Below are 25,929 nucleotides of genomic sequence, written 5' to 3' on the forward strand. Positions count from 1 at the left end.
GGACGACGCACAGTGCGGAGACTATATGCTCTCTAGAAATATTTTCGGGAAGCAAAAAAACACGACTCGACAATTCTTATAACCAATAAATATTTATATATCACAAAGGTTGAAATTTACAATTTACAGTATATAATATACATGTCACATACAAACATATAACACAGCCCTAATACATATGTCAGTAATGTTAGCCTAGCGTCCTTTTGATCAGGCTGTGTCATCTTGAGTCGATATAGGAAGACATTAACATAGTGTAAGCCCGACATTTCATGATTAGTTAAATTCATTTGAAAGGGGATTAGATTCATCTCGCTGTACTGAAGAGATAATATTTATTTCATAAACTTCGGGTACATTATTTGGTTTCAGGAATGTATATAGAGTTTATATGAAGTGACACCTCTCTTGGTTAATGTCACGCTTTTTAGAGATGTGTATTGTTTTGGAATGGCCGCAATGCAATTTGCAGTGAGATGTCACGCTTCGGAGATATGTATAGTCTTTTGGAAGATGTGTAGTGTTTTGGAATGGCACCAATGCAGTTTGCAGTGGGATGTCACGCTTCAGAGATACGAGGTTTGTTTTGGATTGGCACAAATGTAATTTGCAGTGGAATATGCGTTCTCTCAAGAAGTGGAAGAAGACAATTTAGCAACTGTAAATTTAATCCAGTTGCATGTGCCCCAAATCACACAATGTTGCATGTGGATGCATTTGAAGTAAACCGCTTTAAGTTGAACACAACAGTATATTGAGAACACACGTAAATAATCATATCTGAGAGATTCAGAGATGGAAGGAACGCTGTAATCTCACTCCATGCTCAAAAACCGTCTATTCAGACTTGGCTTTACTTGAGTGTAATCAATATTTGTAAGATTTCAGTCCCTGTTAATAAGCAGCAAGTGTAGATCAAAGAGTCTTAAAACTAATATTCAAAATACGACGTTTCCTCCACGGTGGTTGTTTTCTTCGTCGTTCCATCGTCCCCGGTTTCCACCACGGTGGTCTTTTTGGTTTGGCGATCCACCTTGCCGTCCGAAGGTCCTCCAAAGCTCGACAAGACTGGAGACTCGCCATCCAATTCCATCAGGGGTTGGCTCATGACAAGGTCACTTTCCAGCGGCCTGCCAAATGGGCGGTCCAGGCGCGAAGAACTGAATGATGAAGCTGAGGATGAGGATCGAGACTTGGAGGGCGGGCCTTCCAGTCTGATTGGCAGCATTATTGGTTCCTCTGTCGTTATCGTCTCATGCTGGAAGAACCAATCAAAGCAAAACATGGATTTGATGGACATGTCGAGGTATGGAACATGGCAGACAAGATGCATCTGATTAACATATCGATATTGGCTAACACGAGAACTTTTTAAATGATAGAAAACAAACAGGAGAAGAAAATCTGTTAACAAACTTTATGTGTTAAGCTGTTCTTCAAACACTCCTATTCTCCGGTTTCTGTTGTCTTGTAAACAAACTACACTTAGAGTTGTTAATTGTGAAGGCTTTTAAACAATTTATTTATTACAGATGGAAACACGCACAAGCTATTACCATATTAACACTTCTGCATTTTTCAGCACTCTTCTGGATTTGCTGGTGCTGACTTACCCTGTGCCATTCTGTCCTCTGAGATTGAGTGTTAGGATCAAACGACACCTCATCCACTTCGTACGACGCCGACAGGTCGGGTGGGATTGTGTCAGGTATGTCTGAAAGACGACATCAAATGGTAAACTACAGAAAACATCACATAAAAGTTATTGTTCCTCCACCCTAAAATCTTACATGTAGATCTCGTGTATGGCTAAAGTTATCTGGTGTTAGCATGCTGCTAGAAGGCTTCCTCGTTCACACACATGTATACACATAGATGGATACGACGATGCCCGTACACTGGCCGAGTAGAATCGAATAAACAACATCCGCTGAACAAAAGAATGAATGAATGACTGACTACGTTGAACCCCACTTGGGCATTACTGTAGCCATATCGTGGGAGAAGACTTTGCTCTCTATACACTGAGGACAGCAAGCAGCAGAAGTATGGGGCAATGTGGACCCAAATACCTGTGTAGAGATTGGAGCAGTTTAATATTACCGGTTTAAAGCCCTCAAATAAAGCTTCGTTACACAAAAGTCCACCTACGTTCATGTGCAACTTATAGTCAAAAATGTGTACATGATCTTTCATAAAAAAAACTTCCGTGGTAATAATAAATCGAAGAAAACACAACGGGAGTAGAAATCAGGGTAGCGACAGCATCCAATCTCATGCACTGGATTAGAAGATCATACACTACATCTCTCTGAGCCAGGAATTATTTACTCAAAAACGTTTTTAAGGGAACAAAAATAGTTCACTGTTATTTCAGAGTGTGAATAGTTAAAAAAATTCAAGACATTTATATTGCATTATTAGAGCAATTACCTTCTCTGTAGACGCGCGTTGTTCTGACATCCGTCTCGTAAACGTGCGGTTTGCGAGAAGTCAGAATAAACTGATCATCTGGTCGTCTCTCAACAGGCTTATCGACAAGTTCAGTGATAATCACGGGTTCTGGGTCTTCGTCTTTCCTCCCTACCCTAGCAGCAGGAACCTCATTCTGGTCGATCCGCTCCTCCGTCGATTTGTGCATCACAGTTGTCGTTCTTTGCTCCTTGCGCATGTCGACCAAAGAAGGTGCTGCCGCTGCTTGGTGACGAAGATGTCCGGTCTCTTGGTGACGAAAGCTTCCCGATTCGTGGTGACGAAGGTTTCCGGCTTCTTGGTGACCAAAGCTTCCCGACTCGTGGTGACGAAGATTTCCTGCCACAGCGCTCTCCGTCACAGCGGACCTGTTTAGCGTCGACGCTGCGTAAGCATTCTTTGGCTGACTGTAGATGCCTGATTGATTGCCGGATGACCGAATGAATGACTGATCCATGGAGCGTTCGGCCAGCGTGGCCCGGTGAGCCGCCATCGCTCTGTCACGTTCCAATGCTCGTTTTCGTTCGTTCATCTCCATATGTTCCGTTGCGGACATGTTTAGAACGGAATTTCTACCTTTGGTCTCTACAAAAACAATAATAATTTATAATAATAAAACAACAATAATACACGATAAACAGTTTAGTTCCCTTTAATTTAAATTGTCCTGAATACTGGCTAAAATTCAAAATCACCAATTTTTGAATTTTTCGGATGTGCCCTGTCGAAGGAGGCTGATTATACAATACATATATAGATCTACATGTATGATGAAATATTAGGACACTATAAAATATGTTGCACCAATTCATCCTTGTATTCAATATGGCTGCGAAGTCAGTGATTCGGGGGTTCAAGCAGGTATTCCCGGCCTAAGCGGTGTCACTTCCGGCTACGTTAATGGTGTCCATGTATAGATACATAACCAACTTCACTACAAATCCTACATTCTTCGTAGTCAGTAGTACATCGTAAGTACTATGTATAGCATATGTATGTGCCAAACGGAGTAAATCGACCTTTGGTCTATATGTGAAGGCTCGCATGTCCCCTCTTTCTTTAACACAGCTGAAAGACTTTCAGCATAAACAGAGTACATATATAGCGCTTTTCATCTTTACAGCTGTAAGTTTTTTGTCACGTGACCGCTAAATGTGGTGGAAATTGCGCTTTTTCGTCGCAAAATTATACGTCGCAGGAAAGAAATAAGAACAGATTCATGATCGGGACGTCAAACTACGTCGGGCAGCATTCTTACAATACTCGTACATTCATCCTAGACATAAATGCATTTAACATGCATTATATAACATGCGGATGTAAAAGTGCCAAATATGGTAAATCGGACTTTGGATAATTTTAAGCACTGCAACTCTCGCATTTATTAAGACACTTCAACGATTTTCCGCACACATACAGTACACTTATAGCCCTTTGCAATCAGCCTTTTTTACAGCGATACCGGTTTTGTGTCACGTGACCGCCAAATATGAGGGAAAATTGCACTTTTTCGGACTGTAATGGCAATGCGCGAAAAAAACTGCATCGGAGAAAAGGAAAAAGGGCAGATTCGTGACCAGACCGTCAAACTACGCCAAGCAGCGTACTTAAAATATTTTAATTTAGAAATTTTCAATCACTTGAGAAATTCGGTAAGCTGGGATCGAACTTTGACATAACTGACTGGCGTGAGCGATACAAGCCCTGCGCGATCTGCCTAATGTCAACTTTCCGACGTCAATCATCTTCGCCATTCAATTGCCCGAGACACCTCTGCTTCATAAAACACAGCCGGGAGACGGCCAGCGTTTAAATCCTTCTGTAATTAGGTCAAGTCGGGCAATATTTTGTCAGCATCTCCCATACCTTCCAATGTATTATGTATATCACTAAGTCCACAAGGCAGTCGCAATTTTTACTTCAAATTTCCATACACCTTTTCTTTACACTTATATCTTTCACAGGAGAGAATTATTGGTCGAAAACCAATACATAACCAGATACACGGCTTTGAAACTTTCAGTGCGACCTTACGCCTTCTATCACTGAGACAGTTGGTGGGTCATTAGCATTCCTGCGAATAGATCGGCGAGCTTAATGATGCTGCGCTATGCCCAATGAGAAACGGCGATTCCATCTCGGCGACTTAGCATGCTTTTTGTCAGAAATAACACAAAAAACATAGTCCGTGTAACAGCATCTTTACACTTTCACGTCTGAATGCACGCGCCGCCCGTATACAGATTGACTGCTTTACTGGTAGCTCAGGCCTTGTTAGAAAGCGAACACCTGAACCAGGGTACATGTAGATATCTGTCAATCACCAGGGCCGGGTTAACGTACAGTAAAGGCACGGTTTGTATAAAATAAAGTTAAATGTTGGAAATACATGTACAACCTGCACTGACTGGCCATGCAAAAAGTTAATGTGTACATTTATTTTTTGGGGTGGTGGGGGGTGGGGGGTGGTGGGGATGTCCAATGGGACAGGGTTAGCCAATCACAACTGCAGTACAAACTACATAATCAAGAGAACATATACACCATATATTTATTTATTTATTTATTTATTTATTTATTTATTTGATTGGTGTTTTACGCCGTACTCAAGAATATTTCACTCATACGACGGCGGCCAGCATTATGGTGGGTGGAAACCGGGCACAGCCCGGGGGAAACCCACGACCATCCGCAGGTTGTTGTAAGACCTTCTAAATTACGGCCAAAGAGGAAGTATACACGATACAGGTCTCCAAGTTAAATCAATGGGCTTAAATTTGTATCTCTTCGTTTATATGCATTTACCGAGAAAACTGTTGATCTTAACTCAAATCCGTTGGCAAATTACGGAAAGAGCATGTATTGGTCTACCATTTGGTGCAAGTTTCACATTTGAAGCTCCCACAGTTCTCGAGTTACAGGTCAATAAAATTTCGTAATTAAGTTTTAGGTTTTTGACTACATCTCCAAAAGTCACAACGATAAACCAAAAAATAAAAGTAAATTCGGAATCAATGGATCAATATACACCAGAATACGTTAAAAAATTAAAATTTCAAAACTAGTTATGACTTGGACCTTTGCGAGCTTCCAAATTTTTACCGGAAGTCAACGATTTTTTCAAACTTATTTCCACTTCCAACGGTCTACCTGCATGTGAAATTTCAGACCAATCCGTTCCGTATGAGAAGAAGATGTTTAAAGGATTTCATATAAAATGCAATATGGCCGCCAAACTTCGTGACACGTCACAGGCCATCGCACAACTTCGAGTATGGGGGAATTTCACTGCAAGTATCAAGTCAATTGATCAAAAGGCCTAGGATGTAGCGCCGTCACAAAACCGAACCAAAACTATTATTATTATAGTTTCTGAAAAGACCCCAGGTTTGTCTAATACGAGCAAAAACAGACGTAATCCATGTTATGTGGAAACACTCTGCAAACGAGTGAATTCCATGTAGCTTGCCCAAAACCAAATCTAGCATTTTCAACGAAAACAAACTTTTTCAGCAATATCTGGCATCACGATCTCCCACAAACAAAGTGTTCACACTTCAGTCCGAAATGGATTTGGTGAGAATTGTAAGGCGTAGACTGGATTTGAGCCCCAGGCTGCTAGGATTGGTAATCTAGTGCTTAATAATTTCATGGTAATTGAAGAAAAGAAGAGAACAGAGATTGGCAGGAATGAACTGAGTTTAGCCGGTGACAGGTAGGGGCGATGTTCATTTGAGGCTATTGTGAAAGATAGTGAAAAGGAAAAAATCATTCTCTTAAACAGAAGCGCTGGGCCACATGTACGGAGTGATTGTTCCTTTGAACCACAGCTTCTGTGGCCAAACAGATTTAGAATACACACCCTGTAGCCAGCACTCTACAGTGAACAACTCTCATGCAGTCAGGCAGAGCATTCTTTCAGACTTCATATTTTTGATGTTTTTTGTTTTGGTCATAACCTGAAAGCTATACCAAGCACAAAAATAATTCTTACAGATTTGAAATCCTGATGTCAAGGAGTACTAGATTTTGTGTTTATTTAAGCATTTAAAGCAGTTTTGAGACTTGCCCTACTTCTCAGATAATTTGGGGCCTCCGTGGCTCAGTCGGTTAGCGCGCTAGCGAAGCGTAATGACCCAGAAGCCTCTCACCAATGCGGTCGCTGTGAGTTCAAGTCCAGCTCATGCTGGCTTCCTCTCCGGCCGTAAGTGGAAAGATTTTTCCGAAACCTGCGGATGGTCGTGGGTTTCCTCCCACCATAATGCTGGCCGCCGTCGTATAAGTGAAATATTCTTGAGTACGGCGTAAAACACCAATCAAATAAATCTAAGATAATTTCATTGGTCAGTTACAGCATAACTTGCATACCAAACAGAATGTATTTTTACAATATAGGTACGGCGATCCACCTAAAACTTGGAAGTTAAATTTCATCTAAAGATCATTAGCCGTTTTAAGCTTATCAAAAAAATTCAAAATGGTGGCCAAATCACGTGACTGATTTGTTGTTTCTAACTTTACCGGTTTTGGAGATATTGCAATTTTACGAGATGACTATGAATAAAAATAAAAAAAATTTCAACGCATTTTAATGGTAAAACTATCACCCGTAGCCCAGCGGTCCTACAGCCAAAATAAAGACCTGCAGATGATCTATCTACGAACTAATTTATAGCTTCATAGCTATTAGGGTGTCCGGTCACGTTAGGGTGTCCGGTCACTAAAATGGCCTTTAATTGCAATTTAAACAAAAACCTATACATAGTAGGGAAAAAACTTAAACCACGGTTGTCTTCAACAGGCCAAACTACTTATTTATTTATTTGATTGGTGTTTTGCGCCGTACTGTAGCCAGCATTATGGTGGGAGGAAACCGGGCAGAGCCAGGGGGAAACCCACGACCATCCGCACGTTGTTGTAAGACCTTCTAAATTACGAGCATGAGGAAGCGAGCATGAGTTGGACTTGAACTCACAGCGATCGCATTGGTGAGAGGCTCCTGGGTCGGGCCAAACTACATCTAATTGCTATCTTGTTTCTTTAAAATTCAACTATAGGTTATCATGTGACTAAAACGACCAATAGCGAGCTTCCAAATTTCTCGACCGATTTGCATAAAATTTTCAATCCTGATACTCCCAGTAATCTTGTACATGCATATCAGTTTTCAATGCAGTCGGATCAGCGATTCTGGGGATTTTTTTTTTTAGATTTCCACACTGCTCCAACGTGGCCGAAAAGTGGGGCACAGGTGGGTAAAGTTTTATACTCAGCAGGTAGCCCAAGAGATTTGGTAATGAGCATGCGTGGAAAGTTAACAGCTGTCACACGCATTTTTTTCGTAAAACGAAAGAAAACAGTTGTCAAAGAAGAATAAAAATAATCTGAGCGAGAAGAATTCGCTTGGAAGCTTAATAAGAAGAATCCGAACAGTTACACTAAGGAGTGACTCATTAAGCTAAATAGGCTTGTGTGAGAACTGCTGTTTTACCACGAATTCATTTTTTTAAAACATCAGAAGCAAATTATGATTTGTCAGTTAAGCGGCTGACAGCAAATACTCCTGATAGTATAATTTCGTCAGTAGTTCTAGACCTACCGTATTTTCCAGTGTATATCTGATACAGAAGCCACAGTTTCCGCAGAGGGAATAAAATCAGCAGAATCGTCCCGTTGAGAAGATTTGCAATGGCTACAGTTGCATCGCGATACGGGGCGGTCGCCATTGTCGATATGATCATCCACGCCACAAAGATGGCGCCTGTGCACAAACAGGAAGCAAGCAGCCATCTGGACTCGAAGTGGTTAATGTCCTTCAGGAAGGAGATGGTGGCGAAGATGATAGTGGCCAATATAAGCAATATGACGAACATAAAGGAAAGGACAAGACCCACGTCGTAGAGAAGGGGAGGGTTGCACCACCAGTAGTCATGCGGCGGCGTTGTGACTCTAACCAAGGTGGCTCCAGGAGCAGTGATCACCAGCCAGAGAATCCCGATCAGAATCTGGATGGCCACAAGTGTCAAAGCGACGAGAAGCAGCGAGCAGGCGCTCGCTACACCTTTGTATTTTCGTTTGCCTATGCTGTAGTCATGCCAGGTGTAGCGCCAGTTATCGACGGCCTTCACTAGCAGCGCTGCGAAGCAGATGGCGTAGACGACACCCATGAGGAAGCGTCTGGCGCCACAAGATGCGGCGCTTGCCGGGATGAAGAAGGCGAAGTTGACGAGGAAGATACCGAGGATTCCCAACAGGAGCATGAAGCCGAGCACCGTCGTTCCAGAGCGGATCTGATAGAGGAACAACAACAGCACGAAGACGATAAGGGTGATGAGAATCATGATGCAGGTTAGAATACAGATGACAACGGCCCATACAGGCCATTCTATGACCCTGCGATATGATTTTGCTCCCTCTGCATTCACCGTTTCTTCCAGAACGTAGTAGTTCCGGGGTGTCCTCACGATTGAACCCCACTTATCCTCCCCCGTAGCTGGAGCAGTCTCCCCACCCAGGAACCTACATCTGCACGACAAACACCTAGATTCCACCACCAGACCATCCACACCGGTATAGTTGCCATCCTGGTCAAATTGTATTGTGCCGTTCCAACGACCGATCTGTTGAGAAAATAGACGATGAAAAAAAACATACATAAAGAGCAAGACTAGAGCGGAAACCACCGTGTGATGGTTGGCCTATTAGGGCTTTATTCTTAAATGTTAGCAAGTTACACACAGTAAAGCACCAAGAAGGCTTAATAAGGTATTATTCAGTATGTACACATACACTAGTGCGGTGCCCGATGATATAATTCAAATTTCTCAAACGGTGTAAATGACACAACCCTACTTGATTCCATTCACAGCTAAGGAAAGTATTTGTGTGTTGTCCTCATTGCCTTATTTGCACACGCAACATGTAACATTCGATTACTAACGACTAGGCCATTATTTGACAGGGGCCTCCGTGACCCATTGGTTATCGTGTTTGCGCAGCAAGGTAACACAGGAGACTCCTGCCAACGCGATAGCTGTGTGCTGTAGTTCAGGTCATGCTGGCTTCCTCCCCAGTTGCACGTGGGAAACTGCCAGCAACCTGTGGATGAGGATTTCCGCCGGGTTTTTGTCCCAAAAAACCGCTGGTCCCCAATGTATAAGTAGAATGTTCTTGGGTGTGGCAAAAAACTCCATTAAAATAAATAAATAAAACCATTACGTGATTTTCTTGACTGAAAACTGCTTCTCTCTTACATGGTAGTCTACCAGCTTTACTTTCTATATTTATATAATTATATCTTACACACTCCTTGGATTTTGGGTTGTTTTGGTAATGGATTTTGAAATTGAAACGCCTTTTACTGATCTAGGAGAGGTATACGAATGTCCGATTCATTTTTCTCTGATACAGGCAATTAAACCTCACGAAATCATAAGTTTGCCTTACCTTTTGTAAGAAGGGTTCCCCTGTGTCCGGAACCTTGTCGACGCTGTACAACAAATAACCGGTGTTTCCATATCGTCCTGGCAGATACTCGTACTGGTAACTGGTCAACTCTGCTCGACTTATTTGCAAGGTGTCCATTATTTCCGGCCATTTCGTGTCCCAGACGTGCTGATAGATTTCTGAGCGAAGATTCGCATTTTCTCGTGCACACTGTTCGAATGACAGATCTCCACAAGTCTGAAAGATCTTGTTTAACCCAGTAGCCATGGTGTAGGTCGAGATAATCGTGTGGAAGACGTCAGGGTCGTGCCGAAGGGACGCCAGATTTAACCTCTCTGTCTTGTCACAACGTGATTTGTACAAGTGACTTTGAGAAACCGAAGTGTTCATCAGGTGACACGCATGCGCATGCTGATAGAACTCGTCGAACCAGTCATCAGGCAGCCCGTGTCGATTGGCATCAGCATACCCAAGTGCAGCTTTATACTTCAGGAATTCAGGAATCTGTGGTGAATATGTCTTTAGAGTTATCCCGTTGACGAGGTATTCCCCGAGTGCAGAGAAAGACTCGTCCCCTAGCCCCCAGGTATGAAGGCCTATTGTCACCAGCTTCGTGTCGGGTCGCATCGCTCGTATTCCCTCTAGCATCATTTCCGAATGTTTTGGAGACGTCAGCCAGACGACGACTCTAGCACCTCGCTTCCCTTGTTCATCCAGAGTTGTGACGTGTCCATTGGCCACAGACTGTTCGTCGTTGTCCCTTAACACAAGAATGGTGCCTATACACACGGCTTGTTCCAAAGACCCATCGCCCATAGCGTTCCTCAGCATGTAATTACTGATGGTCCTACCCCTGGCGTCGTCGGAATACACCAGAGATATATACGTCCATCCCTGGGACCGTAAGACGTCCAGTATAGCCTCCCCTTCCAAATCGTAAGGCGGTTTGGTTCTGAGGAAATAGGGATACTTGTCGAAGTCGCTGAGGACGGGCGACACGGCGTTGGGGGACACCGATGTCACAGCCATGGGAGTCAAGATTCGATTCACTACCAGCGCGTTGTCTTCACCGTGGGAGATGATCCCCATAATGTTAGCCAGATCCACGCCAGACCCTTGCCTCAACCACGTATTACAGTAGCCGTTCCCTCGAATTAACCCAAGGAGATCTGGATACAATTTCACGCTTCGGGAACAAGTATCCAAAATAACTCCACCGATTTCGAAGCCGGGTTTCACGGGATTCACCAACTTATCTAGGGTGTATATAAAAGCCAAAACGTTGTCAAACACCGACTTGTGGTTCATCCCACCACACCGGAATTCGTCGCTTTCTTGCGCTTGGTGCACGTCAAACACAGCGACAATCTTCGGGACGACTCCCTTCCAGCTGCTCCCGGCTCCAGTTGGATCCGGCCACATATGGAGCCTAGTGGTCTGGTCCCGGATACCCGGACATTCGTTGCACGTGTCTTGGCGGTCACAGCTGCCGTTCCAGGACGTCTGAAAACCACGGGTGTCCAACGTTGTTCCGCTGTATTTACCGATCTGTTAAGGATGGATAAATTAAACGTACAAATCGTTAACATTTGAAGACAACATTTACATCTTCAAAAACCTGTTTAAAGATTGAAAAATTAAGTTATTAAAGCTTTCTATTTGATTCCAAATAGTTTTGCATTATTTTAAAGGACACTGATAAATACTTCCATGTAAACAGGAAAAGTTGAGAACACTACTGTTTACTGTATTATATATACTGGGACACAGATGAAACTTGATAAGTGATAGATGTCCTTGGCATAAATATTAAATAAATGTGACCGGATTATCCGAATTTCTCTCTATATATATACTCACATCTTTATAGTTATACGTAGCCGATGCTGATGTTGGCTCTATGGAATATAGCGTGTAGCCTTTGTTTCCCGATCTCTTCTCTGTGAAACGAAAGTTGGCGAAAGCTTCGTCTTGGAATCGGGCTTTTAAGGCTCCTTCAAACATCAACTCACGCCGGCGAGAATCACTTTCCCTGAATTGCCGGCACATCCCTGTGTAGTTTTGGCCGCAGAGCTCTCTCAATGCGTAGTCCACTCCGAATGCCGCCGCATACACAGCGTTAGTCACGTGGAGAATATCCGGGTCCTGTAGATAATTCCCTGACGTCACGATGTTCTGATGGCGTATATCACACTGAGCTTTCCCACCGATTCGGGTCTCTTCGGAGGCCGTGACGAGACAGTTATGAATGGCCTCGTAGTATTCTTTGAACCAGGTGTTGTCACGCTCGCTTATGAGTGTTTTCTTCTCTAAATATCTATCAAAGAGGGGAATGTCGACTTTCTCCACGTTGATGATGACGGACCCGTAGGCGACATCTTCTACTCCTTCGAGCAGCACTTCATTTCTATTCCAGGAAACCGTACCAATGAAGAGAAACTTCCCTCTAGCATCTGGGGTCCGCTTGATACCCCGTAAGAACTCGTTAATATACCCTATGTCAGCAAATACAATGACAACATTCGATGTGGGGTTCTCTAAAAGATTCGCCACGGCTTCCGTAGCACTTTCCTTTGTCACAACGCCCTTATCTCTGAAGGTCACTGTGTGCGAAACACAGACGCGTTTTGCTGCTGCCTTCTCCAGAAAAGCCTGTGAGCTCAGCTCACCATAACTCGTCGGCGATCGTAGTACCTGAACATATCTCAAATCGTAGCTGTCCAGGAAGGCCAAGATGGCATCGGATTGCTCGTCATCTATGGGGACTGTCCTGGCAAACATGGGGTACCGGAATTGATCCGTGAGTTCAATGCTGGTGGAACCGTAGCTGATTTGCGGTACGTCCAGGCTCTTGAGAACTCGCGCTAGAAAGCGGGACTGGTCGCTTTCCCGGGCGGCAACGTACCCTATGATATCAGCGGGGGAAATGTCGGTGCCGTTTTTGCTGATCACGGTTTCGCCATTGTGGATGTTGGCAGCCAGGTAGGTTGTTCTCACGGCGGAGTCACACGAGTCCAGGCCAAGACCTCCAAGAGTCACGCCGTTCAGGATGTCCCTAAACTGTCCGTGTTTGCGGTTCACCTTGTCTAAGGCGTATTTGAATGCCTCTATGCTCTGATAGCCGAATATCGTCTTGATCCTCCCGCAGCGGAATGGCTCAACAGACTTGTAGTGGATGTTGAAAATACCTGCGTTATGAAATATACAAAAACTGCTTAACTGATGGATAGATTGCTTGATCTATATTGTATGATTTACAAGATTGGGTATCCGGTCGTTCCACTAAGAATTTTCCACATTTTCGTGAATCCATTAACAAGAGTATTAATTCTTCCTGATGGTGATTGAATCAAATGCCTAGATATCAATTACAAAATAATTTCGTTCTCTGGGTTAATACTACTTGTATTTTACGCGAATACTTGGTATATGTATGTACACAAATTCATAGATATCACAGATATTTACACAGAAATGTGTGTACATTTATTTATTTGGTTGGTCGTAAATTTGTCTTAACTTCATCTTAATTATTTATTGATCTACTTATTTACTTTTTGCTTTAGTGCTTTCGCGAAAATCTTTTTATTTTAGACACCATATATGTGAAACACCTGATATAAACTTACCTGCGATATAGACATCTCCAGGAATGTGATCAAAGAAGCCTTGTGGTGTACAGGTGAGACATGGTTGATTACAGGTTGACTTGATGGTGGAGAACCTATCCAGTAGGTCTGACCTGCTTATCACAAGCCGCCCGTTGTAATCTGAGCCCACCTGTCAGAAAAGACTTATCAACATAAATTTCCATAACTTTTTCAGCACCATTTAAAAGTTAGGAAAAACGTAACAAGAGAACTGATTCTTATGGGCGTGTAGTCTCTTTTTATGGAAAGGCGACATTTCGAGAAACAAACTGCCCGTTGACCTGATAACGCTCTCAGTTTCTACACCGAAATGCCATCTAGGAGTGAAAGGAAATGGTACGTCCATAAGAATCTGTTCCCTGGTAAAATCTTTATCTCCCTGACTGGTGTTTAGTGCCATAATGCACATTCCTGAACTCAGTACGAAGGTTAAGTTCACGGGTCGCGACCGGTGTGGTGTTACCGCCATTACATCCATTACACCAAGTCTGTCCTAAAATAAACTATAAGCTGAATGCAAGTCACAGAGAGAAGAAGGTCGTTGCTCAAAGTAGCCGACGTGTCCAATAAGCCACCAACAGCCCTTGAAAATGGTGCAAATATTACGGTCATGAGTGAGATTGGAAATAAAGCTCCAACATGGTCATGAATGGGGAATATTTGAACAATTTTCCATCTTCGTATTGATGTCTATCTATTGATTTATTGACCCTGAATGACTATTTGATCCCACTTCAGTAAAACGCAAAAGCATCGACATGCAACCGTCTTCATTCCAAAGTTGTCCGCGTTTGGTATAAATTAATTTTCACTGACATATCCATCAACATATCTGATTGTTAAAGACTTTAATAATAAATAAATAAATAGGAAGACAAATCTAAAATACTGGATGGTCACATGGGACACGCGAATGAACACTGTACTCAAAAATACCTCTGCTTAATTTTCAGATATTCTAATCAAATTAAACGGATCCAAGTATTTGAAATTGAAATCGATGTGCTAGACGCACCAGCACATTTATAAGGCTGTTTAGAACTGTTAATTTGTTTGGCACACTGTGGAGTCGGCGACTTTAACTTCAAGAAAAAATACACACACTGTTTAAGACTGCAAAACTTGGATGTGGCCGCACTTTCGATAAGAGTTTCATAAATACTTATTTAGGTATATTTAGATGTTTACTACTAACCGTCCATCAACAAAATGCATTGTAATACAATGTAATAGACCACGTATAAATTACCCCGGAAGGAATGTTTTCAGGCATATTAAGAGAGAAATGTGCACATTGTAATAATTTTATACTTGACTCTTTAAAGCGAACTGTTTTTTTTTTTTGCAGACTGCAAAGTATTTTGATTTGAGAACGACGAAAATGATTGTAGTTCCAGGTGTCACATCAATGCTCTGAAGGGTAGTCCCTCTTAAAAATTCAAATAGTTACGCTAGTTCGCTGATTTGGAGCCATTTTATACTGTTAAACTATGATATTTCTTCACGTACATAAGTATTTATATGCATCTAGGTATTAAAAATATTGTAAACTGAGCCCACACCGTAGCTGAAATAAACCAAATCCTCAGCCTAACCTTCAATGGAATGTATAGTTATGATTTAAAGCCCCAGTGGCAATATTGCAGCCATATCGTGGAGAAACCGGCATTGGAATTACTAGTAAAAGTTAAAGCTGACATCTGAAGCGATACTTTAGCATTCAGGAGACTGCTTTTACGCAACTGAGATTCACACTGGAATAAAATCTAAGTTTACGCTGAATTACCTGTAAAGTGCAGGTATCAACTTTAACTGATATGGCTACAGCTTACCTTTACGGATCTGCCAGGTTCTTCTATTACGATATCAAAGTTCTGGTTGACCCGTCTTCCGGTGAAACCAAACTTCCCACCACCAGGAGTATTAAACGAGACTTGGGCGAGATTCTGCGAGATTTGCTGATTGGTGTCACGTGATGCTCGGAACTCGGCGCAGCGGCCATTATAGTCAACGCCACATTTATCCTGCAGGGTTTTGTGCACGGCGGCGGCTAAGGCGTACACACCGTGAATCGTGTTCTGCACCGTACTGTCTTCGGGCAAAGAACGGTTAACTTCCACGGCGCAAGATTTGTTGTACTTTGTTGATCCGGCTAAATCGCACTGAAAAACCGACTGATAATAAAAGCTGTAGAAGCCGTCGCTTTCCAGGGACCTGGTCGACAAGAACTTCCGAAAATCGCGAAGCTCGGATACCTGCTGTCTTACGCTGAGAACGTTCTTGGCGATGGGCTTGTTGTTGAATCTCATGGGTTCTATGGTGAAAAAGAGGAGGCTATCAGAGGCAGAGACAGCAGACGAGGCTTTTTGTAACCTCTCGGCGTACCTCAAACTGTCAGCGATGACAACCACGGCCTTTGCTAAGTCACCGGTGAGCATCCGTAGATTCAGGGTGGCATCATCCGAAAGTTTCACGGCTTTAACGAGACACAGGCCCTCCTCTGCGGCAACCTTTCTCAGGATGTCCAATTTCTCGCTACCGCCGGACTCGGGAGAGTACAGAGCTTGAAAGTACTTGTACCCACGGGACTTCACCATTCGAATGATCGTCATCGCCTTCTGGTTGAAAATGGCTGCAGTAGAGTACATCATCCTAGAGCGCGAAATCTCCGTTTCCCCAATGGACGAGGCCTCAGATGCGACCACCGGTGTTCCAAATGACTGCAGGTTGGACGCCACGTTGAATACGTCAGATTGCGAGTGACTGAGCCAACCGCGGAACGGCGCCATGTCGACGTAGAGATCTCCCTGAAGCGGATTCGCACCGGCATAGATTTCGTTAACTAGACCCAACGCTCTTTGGTCACTATTGCAGTCGTCCAGGACCAAGCTTCCCAACGTGACGTTGTTCAAAGGGACTGGGGCTTCCCCAGAATTAACCTGACGAAGAGCGTACAACACGGCAACAGCGTGCTGGTAGCCATTTTCCAATTTCTGATTATCGCAGGCAAAGGGATTCCCGTTGGTACCCATGATTCCGATTAGAGCCCCCAGCATAACATCTCCTTCCTTGTAGATGTGAGGATGGCGGTTGACCAAGTAAGAGCATTGACCACAGAATCCTTGGCAGGAATAAGCGTTCTTTTGTATGTTCCAACTGGGAAGAATAGGTTCCATTCGAAACCTCCGGTGGGAATATTCTGCAATCTGCAAATAAAACTAGCTGTTAGATGTACGTGGACAGAAACCGTATACAATACTATGTTAAATGCAGACCATTTATTTAAATCATTTTTCTTTAGTACTACACCAATTCTCCGAACAGAAAAAGAAGTAGCACACAGTGTCACGCCAAACTTACCAAATCATGCATCCACTCTGATTACAGGTACACATTCTGTTTTGTGCAGAAAAACTATATTCGAACGTTCTCTAGAGAGATGCCAGTTCAAACCTTGACATAATATACACACAAAGAATAGTTTATGCTCCTTTTCTTTTTCTGCTGTATTGTGGAAACTGTAAGCATTGAAAATACAGAAATTCAGACTCTGGCAACATGTGTCATAATATTTTAAAATAAATTTGAGCGGCAATGAATAATATTACGTTCGTCGATGACGTAAGTTGGCCCCAATTAAGGTAATTTAGATGACACACCTTAGTAAAGTTTTCGCCTGGTTTGATTTTGTATCCAAGAATCTGGATTACGCCTTCCTTGGTTTTGGCTTCTTCTGTTGCCAAGTTTTCTTGTAATCGTTGTCGAAGTTTTATTGTGTCAAGTGCGCTTCCACAGTTTTGGCAAATTTCATTGTAGGCCTTCTTCACATTGTTTCCCATTAGAGTTACGGCCCTTGTTACAACCTGTGAGGCAGCCTTGGCGGTGTCACCATACAGACTGGAGTCTGTGAGGGACTGGCTGCTGTTGCAGGGCTGATTCAGAGAACCAACTTGACACTGAAACGTCCGCTGGTACAGCTCGATGACAAAGCGATTTTCGGTCCGCTGTGGGTTTAGCTGTCGTAGATATCTCTCGTATTCCAGGTTGGCGGAATCGCTCATCCTCACTTTGAAAAAGGTACCTTCCTGGGAAGGGAAAACTTGGTTGCTCGTTCCTTCTTCCGATTCCGTCGTTATGACAACGAAGTCCCCCTTAGCGGAGGTAGCTCCGATGAGCCGCAGTACTGGTTCCGTAGTGTCAGCACGGCCAAATACAACAGTGACTTTAACACCGGCGATTTGCTTCAGCTTTGATAGAATTTCTGACGCATCTCCGTCCACCCCGATTTCCAGAGACTGAGCAATGCAGATAGACGCTGCATCCGCAGCCTCGGTGAAAGCGGTCACTTTGGAGCGCCCATAGGTGTCCCCGCTGTGTATAACTTGGACAAAAGTCCAGTTCATGGCCTGGAGGAAATTTGTGATCGCTTCCGCTTCTTTGTCGTCCGTGGGTACTCTTTGGGCGTAGTAAGGATAAGCTGTATGGTCACTGAGACTTTTATCCGCAGCGACCGTGCCCACCACAGGAGTTTTGATCAGAGTCGAGTATTGCGCCACTGTCTTAGCCATGTTGTCTTCCAGCATGTCCACGGTACCAACAACTCGGTTGGAGTCTATGACTTTGTTTGACCCATCCCGAAGCTGCAAACCTCCAGAGTAGAAACGGTTTAAGAAATCCGTTACCCTGGCTTCGCTCCTGCATACATCTACGAGCAGACTACCCACCCTAAGCGGAGAGTTGTCGGCGTTCTGGGCAGCCACCGACTGCTGAAACGCTATGGCGCGGAAGGAGTTCGTCGCAACGAGGGTCCCACAGGTGCCGGGATCTGAGCCTGCATCGTGAAGGCTAGTCAGGCCAACGATGATGACGTCTCCAGGAGTGTACCAGTACTGGAGATGACCGGATGTCAAGCACTGACGGCACTGGTTTCGCGAGCATCCTAGCTGCGGGACGGCACTCAATGGTCTGAAACCAGCCCTGTCGTACACTTCAATTTTCGACCTATCCAGCTCAAGTCGACCTCGTGAGAAGGTTCCCACCTAAGAAATGTAAAGAAAATAAAATATGTGGAAGTTTGACAGTAGTATTGTACAATATACAATCATAAATCCCTTGGACAAAATATTTATGGTTTTATATTCACATACATGTATACTATCATTTCCATACTTTTATTACCATAACCAACATTTGGTACATTGGATTTCAGAACAGTAAAAATAAGTTTATGATCTATATTTGTCGAGACATTAGATGACCTTAGATAAAAAGACATCTGCCTCAATAGAGGCAGATGTAAAAGCATGCATTTCAACGCATGAATATTTGAAACAGATGCATTCATATGTTATATAGGATTGACAACATTATAGCATCACACGCCATTTACTATATATGACATCGGTGAACACGACGTTTGAAATACAACCAGCAAATGGCAATTTAACCGTTTTAATTTATTAGATTTATTTATTTATTTATTATTTGATTGGTGTTTTACGCCGTACTCAAGAATATTTCACTTATACGACGGCGGCCAGCATTATGGTGGGTGGAAACCAGGCAGAGCCCGGGGTAAACCCACGACCATCCGCAGGTTGCTGTCGGACCTTCCCACTTACGACCGGAGAGGAAGCTAGCATGAGCTGGACTTGAACTCACAGCCACTGCATTGGTGAGAGACTCCTGGGTTATTACGCTGTGCTTACGCGCTAACCAACTGAGCCACGAAGGCCCCCTTTAATTTATTATAAATTAGTTTGACAACGCTTTTAGAGTAGATGTATGTCGATATGTCACGTTATGTACTATCCCGGTTACCTGCTTGTGAGACAGTTGTCCTTGCCTCCTGTTGTAGTTGTAAATGGCAAAACTGTGACTTTCACGGTTGTCACCGTTTCCATCGAAGGCTATGACGGAGCCTGCTATGCCAGGTATGCCATCCCCAGCTGTCATTCTGTAGTTCAGGCTCCGGAGATAATTTTTGAGGAAGTTTTCGTGCGACATATTCGACAGTTCTGGGCATGGTCCACTAGGTCTCCCTCGACACCGATCGCTTCTGGCCTTTTGCAGGGCGGCGGCGAAGGCGTAGACGGACTGGATGGCCTCGCGGTAGACGGAATGGTCCAGATCGGCGATGTAGGCGTCACGTCTCTGCGCTTCGTTGAGCTGGTTACATAAGCGTAGGAAGCTAAATTGAGGGTTCGCGTTGCCAGGCAGACGACAGCGGAATCTTCCCATGTACCACTCCTGGAACCAAGGGTTTGCCGGAGGCGGGCGTTGTGGATCAATCCTGGCCAAGTGATCAATAAACTCCGCCACAGCGCTCTCCTGTCGGAAAACCGATATGGTGCCTGGTAATAATCGGGAGTTTCCGCTGATCTGGTATGGGGAAATAATCTGGAGATCGCTGTCACCAGGCAGGATGATATCCAAGACTTGAAGAACCTGGGATACTTCCGGTTCCGCTACTGCCAGAACAATCGCCCTGACGTTGGAATTGACCAATCGCCGGAGCTCACTGTTTAGACTGTCCTGATTGGCGTTGTCATGGGCAGCACGGGCTTGTTCTGCTACGCAAATTCCCACAATACCTCCGTTTTTCTTGAGAAGTGAAGCAACATTTCTTCCAAGCTCATCATCACCATAAATTACTCCAATGTGCGTCCATTTCAGATTCACTAACGTCATTAACATCGCCTGTGATATAAAATATAGCACAGAATGTTACTTACTGGAACAATTTCACTTACATGTCATAACTTAAACAGCCGTATGTGTGACAAGGCTTACTCTACTTTGTCAGATTTGTGATAGATTTTATAGGTGGCAGGAACTTTCATGTTATGATAGGTTAAATATGATAAATCGATCATGGTAGACACCCATACGGCGAGAATTTTCATTGTGTCAGGTGCCATAACTTCTGCGTCTAACCAATCCAATGCGGGACACATAATTTAAATTTGAAAATGTGGAACACGTAGGTGGTTTTTCGCCTCGTTTCTTTTATTTGGGCCAACAGGATGACTGTGAAAAATGATCACCGTGTCCAGGAGGGGCTGTGGTCGATGCCAATTTAGGTCATAATCAGCTGACTAAATTGAAATGAACAGCCGCCCAGCCATTACTCTGACACAATTTTCTTTAACACTACACACTCCTATAGACATGCAGTTTTGCAGCAGAATCGATTTACATATTTACCTCCACTAGTTCTGACACCGGTGCTCCAGTCCGCACTAAGTTGGGATAGACCAGTTTGTCACTGAGTTTGGCGTCGTTTGAGGCGTATGCCACCTGTGGAATACTGGAGTACCCCAAATACTTAGCCATCTCGGCTGTGACGTCACTGAAGTATCCACCTATAGCTCCTGGAGAGAAAAGAAAGGCAATGTGTAAAATCCAATAAAAAGTCGAATTATCATGTATCTTGTGTAATATTAATGAATCAGTACACGGTAATGTTTTCCTCGGAATTCAATGGTTCCGAAATTTGATCTTACCCAGCCCAAGGTGATATGAACAATTGTTATGTTTACTCCCTCTATTAGGCTTTTTCTGTGTAATTCAAATCCGGACTATTATAAACACGAATGTCCAACACGCACACATTTATCTTCTCTCCCAAACCCTTTCGTTTTAAGTCCGACCTAATAAAAGAATGTAAGCTTTTTGTCAGAGAAGAACCCCTCATCAGCACGATTCGTAATACCAGAACTAAGCTTGTGGAAAGTGCACAGCTTCATATCACTGTAGATATTACGTCCACCCTTAACCTGTGTTGGGTTTGATATTTTGAAGGACTAACCGTCCGTGTCTTTCTCTGCAAGTAAACACCGACTCACCCATTAACTCCCACAATGACGTTGAGATAAACGAACGATGCCAAGGTTATGCAACCATGGCACACATATAGAGGAAAATGGCGTCAAATTGCAACAGGGGCTGTTTCTAAACAGTCAGGTCTCGCGGGGCATGAATGTTGTAGGTTACCTCCCTTTCCAGAAGATGGACTTTTCATAATGATTCTCACCTAAAGCTAGTTGCGATGCGTTTGCCTGACATTGCCAGCCGCGGGACTCCTGGAAGAATTCGTCCATTCCGGCCACGGCCACGTGAGGGCTAGAGCAGGAGTCGTAGGCTTTCAGACCTGTGGGCAAATTATCGTTCACTCCTTTATTTATTTATTAGTTAGTTAAGTTAGTTATTTGAATGGTGTTTTACACTGTACTCAAGAATATTTCACTTATACGACCGCGGTCAGCATTATGGCGGGAGGAATCCGGGCAGATGGCGGAAAAAATCCACAACCATCTGTAAGTTACTGGGAGGCTACCCGTGTACAGCAGGAGAGAAAGCCAGTATGAGTTGGTCTTGAACTCACAACGACCGCATTGGTGAGGGCTCCTGGGCCATTGCGCCGCGTTGGCACGATTGCCCCTTTAGTATGTATCTGTAATGGTTGAGGGATTTCCCTCTGTCGAAGGAATCACAAGGATTTGAACTCGGATCTCAGCAGCCAAATTTCGGCGCTCTACCAACTGAGAGAAAACCCCACTAGCTACTGCTAGTATAAACTCTGGAAAGCTGCTCCCGTTACAATCCTCCCCACTTAAATTCTTCCCCTCTCCCGAGGCACAGCAACGTTAACAGGCCCAGAGCCCCGTACTTCTTGGAACCCGTTAGATCACGGCACCATTGTAATGGTTGAAGGATTTCACTACGAGGGACACAAAGGATTCGAAATCGGGTCTCTGCAGCTGAAATCCAGCGCTCTACACCTAAACTGGGCTTAAGGGAAATTCCCACTAACTAATGCTACTATAAACACTGGAAAGCTACTCCCGTTACATATAATTTATTTATTTATTTGTTTATTTATTTGTTTGTTTGTTTATGTATTTATGTATTTATTTGTTTGTTTGTTTATGTATTTATGTATTTATTTGTTTGTTTGTTTATGTATTTATCTGATGAAAATGATGAAAATGTTCATGACTTGTTTACTCATTCGACGGATGTCAGGGGTTTTCTTCATGGGTGGAGGTAACTGGAGTGACTGTAACAAACCACCAGCTTTCGGTAACTTTAACACGTATAAAAGACAAGTGGTCTGCAATTAACGTAAGTTTACACATGAACAATGAAATGTGTGGATAAATTTAAAAAAGAAAGGCAAAGAGTATTATGTATGTATGTATGCTTAGGGTTTTACGTCATACTTAATTTATTTTTCAGTCATATGACGGCGGAGAATCATTAAGTGTGGACACATATAATTTGTCTTCTTGTGGCGGTGCGAGACTATGCCACCAAAATGCTGCCGCCACTGAAGTGTCACACCGAAGACATGACACCCCACCCATTCGCATTATACTGACACTGGTCCAACCAGTCCTGTTTCCCTCCTTTAACCTATCAGTGCCAAGCGCCAAGCGAGGCGCCAACAAGTATCAAGTCTTTGGTATGACCCAACCTATGTTTTGTCCTGGGTCGCTCGACTTAGAGGCGGCCACCCTATTCATTAGGCCACCGTGGCGGTGAGGCAAAGAATAAACCCGAGAAGAAGAATAAATGGTGTCCGTGTGATAAAAACAAACTGATAAATCTGAGAATTATTTAGCAAATCTTGAAGGATAAGCTAGTGCAAATTGAGTGTGAATGGCAAAATATCATAAGCCAAATGTTTATATCAAAATAAGTGGAGAGACAAAAAGAGATTAGGAAATTTGGGAACCTTGAAAGAGAGGTTAAAAGCAAAACATTTATAACATATTTAGGGAATAAATACAAAGTAAACTCTCACGGGAGAAACATTCAGACTCACCCAGCGTGACACCCGGGATAAAGTTGACATCATTAATCCTCTCCACAGCGTAGCGGGCTGCTTCGTACGCCGTTATTCTGTACATCTCTGTCAACCAAAAACACCTGAATACAGCAACTCATGAACACAGAATCGCATGAAAACAGACGCAAATGAAGCCTTTCCAATGACACCCTTCTTTGTGCCTGAATTGCTTTTTCCTCTAGATTTATTCCCCTTCCGTTGCAACTGAGGTGCGTTATGTGCAGTCACTGTTTCTCGTTGTACATGAGTCTTCTGTCAATAATAGCCCTCTGACCAAGGTCCTGATATAGAGGAAGCTACAGTGGTAGAGCATCGTCTCTCACCGAAATCCAAACTACATGACATAAAGCCCATGCTACATGATCGAGCTATCTGAACCAAATTAGCACCCCAATGGGAACTGTATTGTGTCGACATGTCAGAATTTATAATCATGTGTTGTGGGCTTATTTATCTGTTTAATTTCTTACATCGTTAATGGCCAATCGCATGACAAACTCCCTGGGATAAAGACGTCAAATCGACGAGAGTTGGATTCGAACACACTACCTAATATCGATCAAGAGCCAATATGCAACTAAGAGCAAAACCCTTTTGTTCCCTAGGCCGTCAAGAGCCATGTTTTCTAAAATAAAGCTGTTATGCTTTAATAATTTAAAACAATGTGTGCATTTTAATCTGCATAAAGCCCCGTTGTATGTTGTGCGTGCGTGTGTGAGTGCAATGACAAGTATCTCTATGTTCAGGGAATGAAACAAAATTCATTTCTTTCAAAGTTGTGCTATGTGCTAACATTAACTGAGAAACACCTCTATTGAGTTTTACTGACACAGATGTTTTAAAATCAAATCTCTTTATTAAGTGGCTTGACATACCTGTTCCTACATCACCGCAGCCATACTCGTCTTGACCGGAAGTCCTGATGGGAAAAACTCCCGCCAACAGGACATCGGCGTCTCCCCTTACTGTCCCAAATCTCTGTCGTCTGTCGCATGTTTGCTGGGTGATCCTTTGTGACGCCACCACGGCGACCAGCGCCATAGCAACCAATAAGGTCCAATGGAGGCCCATCTCTGAAGCTTCCGTCAGTCAATGGGAGGTGATGTTTGTGACTGAACAAGAAGTTATTATTGCTGAAGTAATCGATTCAAACAAGCACAAAACTCTTGAGTGTATTTTGTTACCAGTGGATTTGTTTACTTGAGGGCTGACTTATTGTAATTCTGGTTAGTCGACAAACTTTTTGATGAATAAAAAATAATAATTTTCAGGTACCTTTTGGTAGTGACTGGTAATAATCTTCAGGTACCTTTTGGTAGTGACCGGTAATAATCTTCAGGTACCTTTTGATAGTGACTGGTAATAACGTTCAGGTACAGTGGAAAGATATTCGATTTGTAATGGAAGGTAAAATCTTTCACTTTTCGTAGTGACTGTTAATAATCCTCAGGTACCTTTTGGTAGTGATTGGTAATAATCTTCAGGTGCCTTTTGGAAGAGATGGTAATAATCTTCAGGTACCATTTGGTAGTGACTGGAAATAATCTTCAGGTACCTTTTGGTAATGGCTGGTAATAATCTTCAGGTACCTTTTGGTAGTGACTGGTAATAACCTTCAGGTACAGTGGGAAAATATTCTATTTGCCAATGGAAGGTAAAATCTTTCACTTGCACTGGAAGTTAGTACATTTGAGTAAAAGTGCAAGGCAGTATTATTAATTTGCACTGAGTTCCGCTAGAATGTTATGCCTCTCAGCTGCAGAGGAAGGTATATCTTTCATTTACAAAGCATTTCCAGTTGAACTGAAATGTATTACATTTCGGCTGAAAGGGATTGTAATATTTTTCAGATGCAATGGAAGAAAGTAGCTTTCGGTTGCGGCGGAATGTAATATATTTCAGCTAGCTACAATGAAATGCAATAGCTTTTAGCAGCAGTGGAATGTAATGTCTTTGGTTACAGTGCGCTTTATACACCTTTAGTAACAACGGCATGTTATACCTTTCAATTGAAGAGGAATGTAATACCTTTCAGTTTAAAAAGTAACATCTTCCATTTCCTATGAAATTTGATGTCTTCCATTAGAAGTGAAATGTAGTACATGTAGATTTGAGACGGCCATGGAATGTAATGTCTTTCAGATGCAATGGAATATTAACCGTTTCAGCTTTAACCCACGTCAAGTTGAATTGGTATGTAACACTTTTCAGCTACATCGCAGTGTTATCATTTCCACATGGACTGAAATTTAACACCTTTTTGTTGGATTGCATTGTGGCACTTTTCATTTGCAAAAGGATGCAATGGTTTCATATACAGTGGGTGTTATTGTCTTCTGGTATGCTACAATAAAACATTTTGCACTAAAAATTCAGGGATACAAACATAATTGGCATGCGTAGTCGCCCTAGTGTTGGGTTGTGAGTGTGGACCTAAGCGTCACGTGTCGTAGTTTACCATACAGATCCGAAATAAAGCATTTGTTACAAAGCTGGCAAATTATGATT

The 25,929-nt window shown here is 43.1% G+C and overlaps 1 protein-coding gene across 1 annotated transcript; it reads right to left on the bottom strand.

Annotated features, from left to right (window-relative positions):
* Window positions 1-931: 931 nt before the first annotated feature.
* LOC135477013 (uncharacterized) lies at window positions 932-24,462 on the bottom strand. Its single transcript, XM_064757161.1, has 14 exons — window positions 24,297-24,462; window positions 23,398-23,484; window positions 21,604-21,720; window positions 20,775-20,941; window positions 19,389-20,267; window positions 17,228-18,607; window positions 15,401-16,774; window positions 13,548-13,698; window positions 11,779-13,106; window positions 9,919-11,466; window positions 8,072-9,092; window positions 2,434-3,057; window positions 1,614-1,714; window positions 932-1,258 (listed from the first exon to the last, which is right to left on the bottom strand). Exons 1-14 carry the CDS (start codon window positions 24,460-24,462, stop codon window positions 932-934), a joined length of 9,270 nt encoding a protein of 3,089 aa, XP_064613231.1.
* Window positions 24,463-25,929: the final 1,467 nt, after the last annotated feature.

This window comes from Liolophura sinensis, chromosome 10, assembly GCF_032854445.1.
Source record: "Liolophura sinensis isolate JHLJ2023 chromosome 10, CUHK_Ljap_v2, whole genome shotgun sequence".
Lineage (NCBI taxonomy): Eukaryota > Metazoa > Mollusca > Polyplacophora > Chitonida > Chitonidae > Liolophura > Liolophura sinensis.

Bases quoted from the DNA above. Each gene is read 5' to 3' on its own strand.
- LOC135477013 (XM_064757161.1), bottom strand. From the start codon at position 24,462: ATGGCGCTGGTCGCCGTGGTGGCGTCACAAAGGATCACCCAGCAAACA. The intron at 1,715-2,433 runs GTAATTGCTCTA...GTCGTCTTTCAG, and splicing joins AACGCGCGTCTACAGAGAAG to ACATACCTGACACAATCCCA. The intron at 1,259-1,613 runs GTAAGTCAGCAC...TGGTTCTTCCAG, and splicing joins AGAGGACAGAATGGCACAGG to CATGAGACGATAACGACAGA.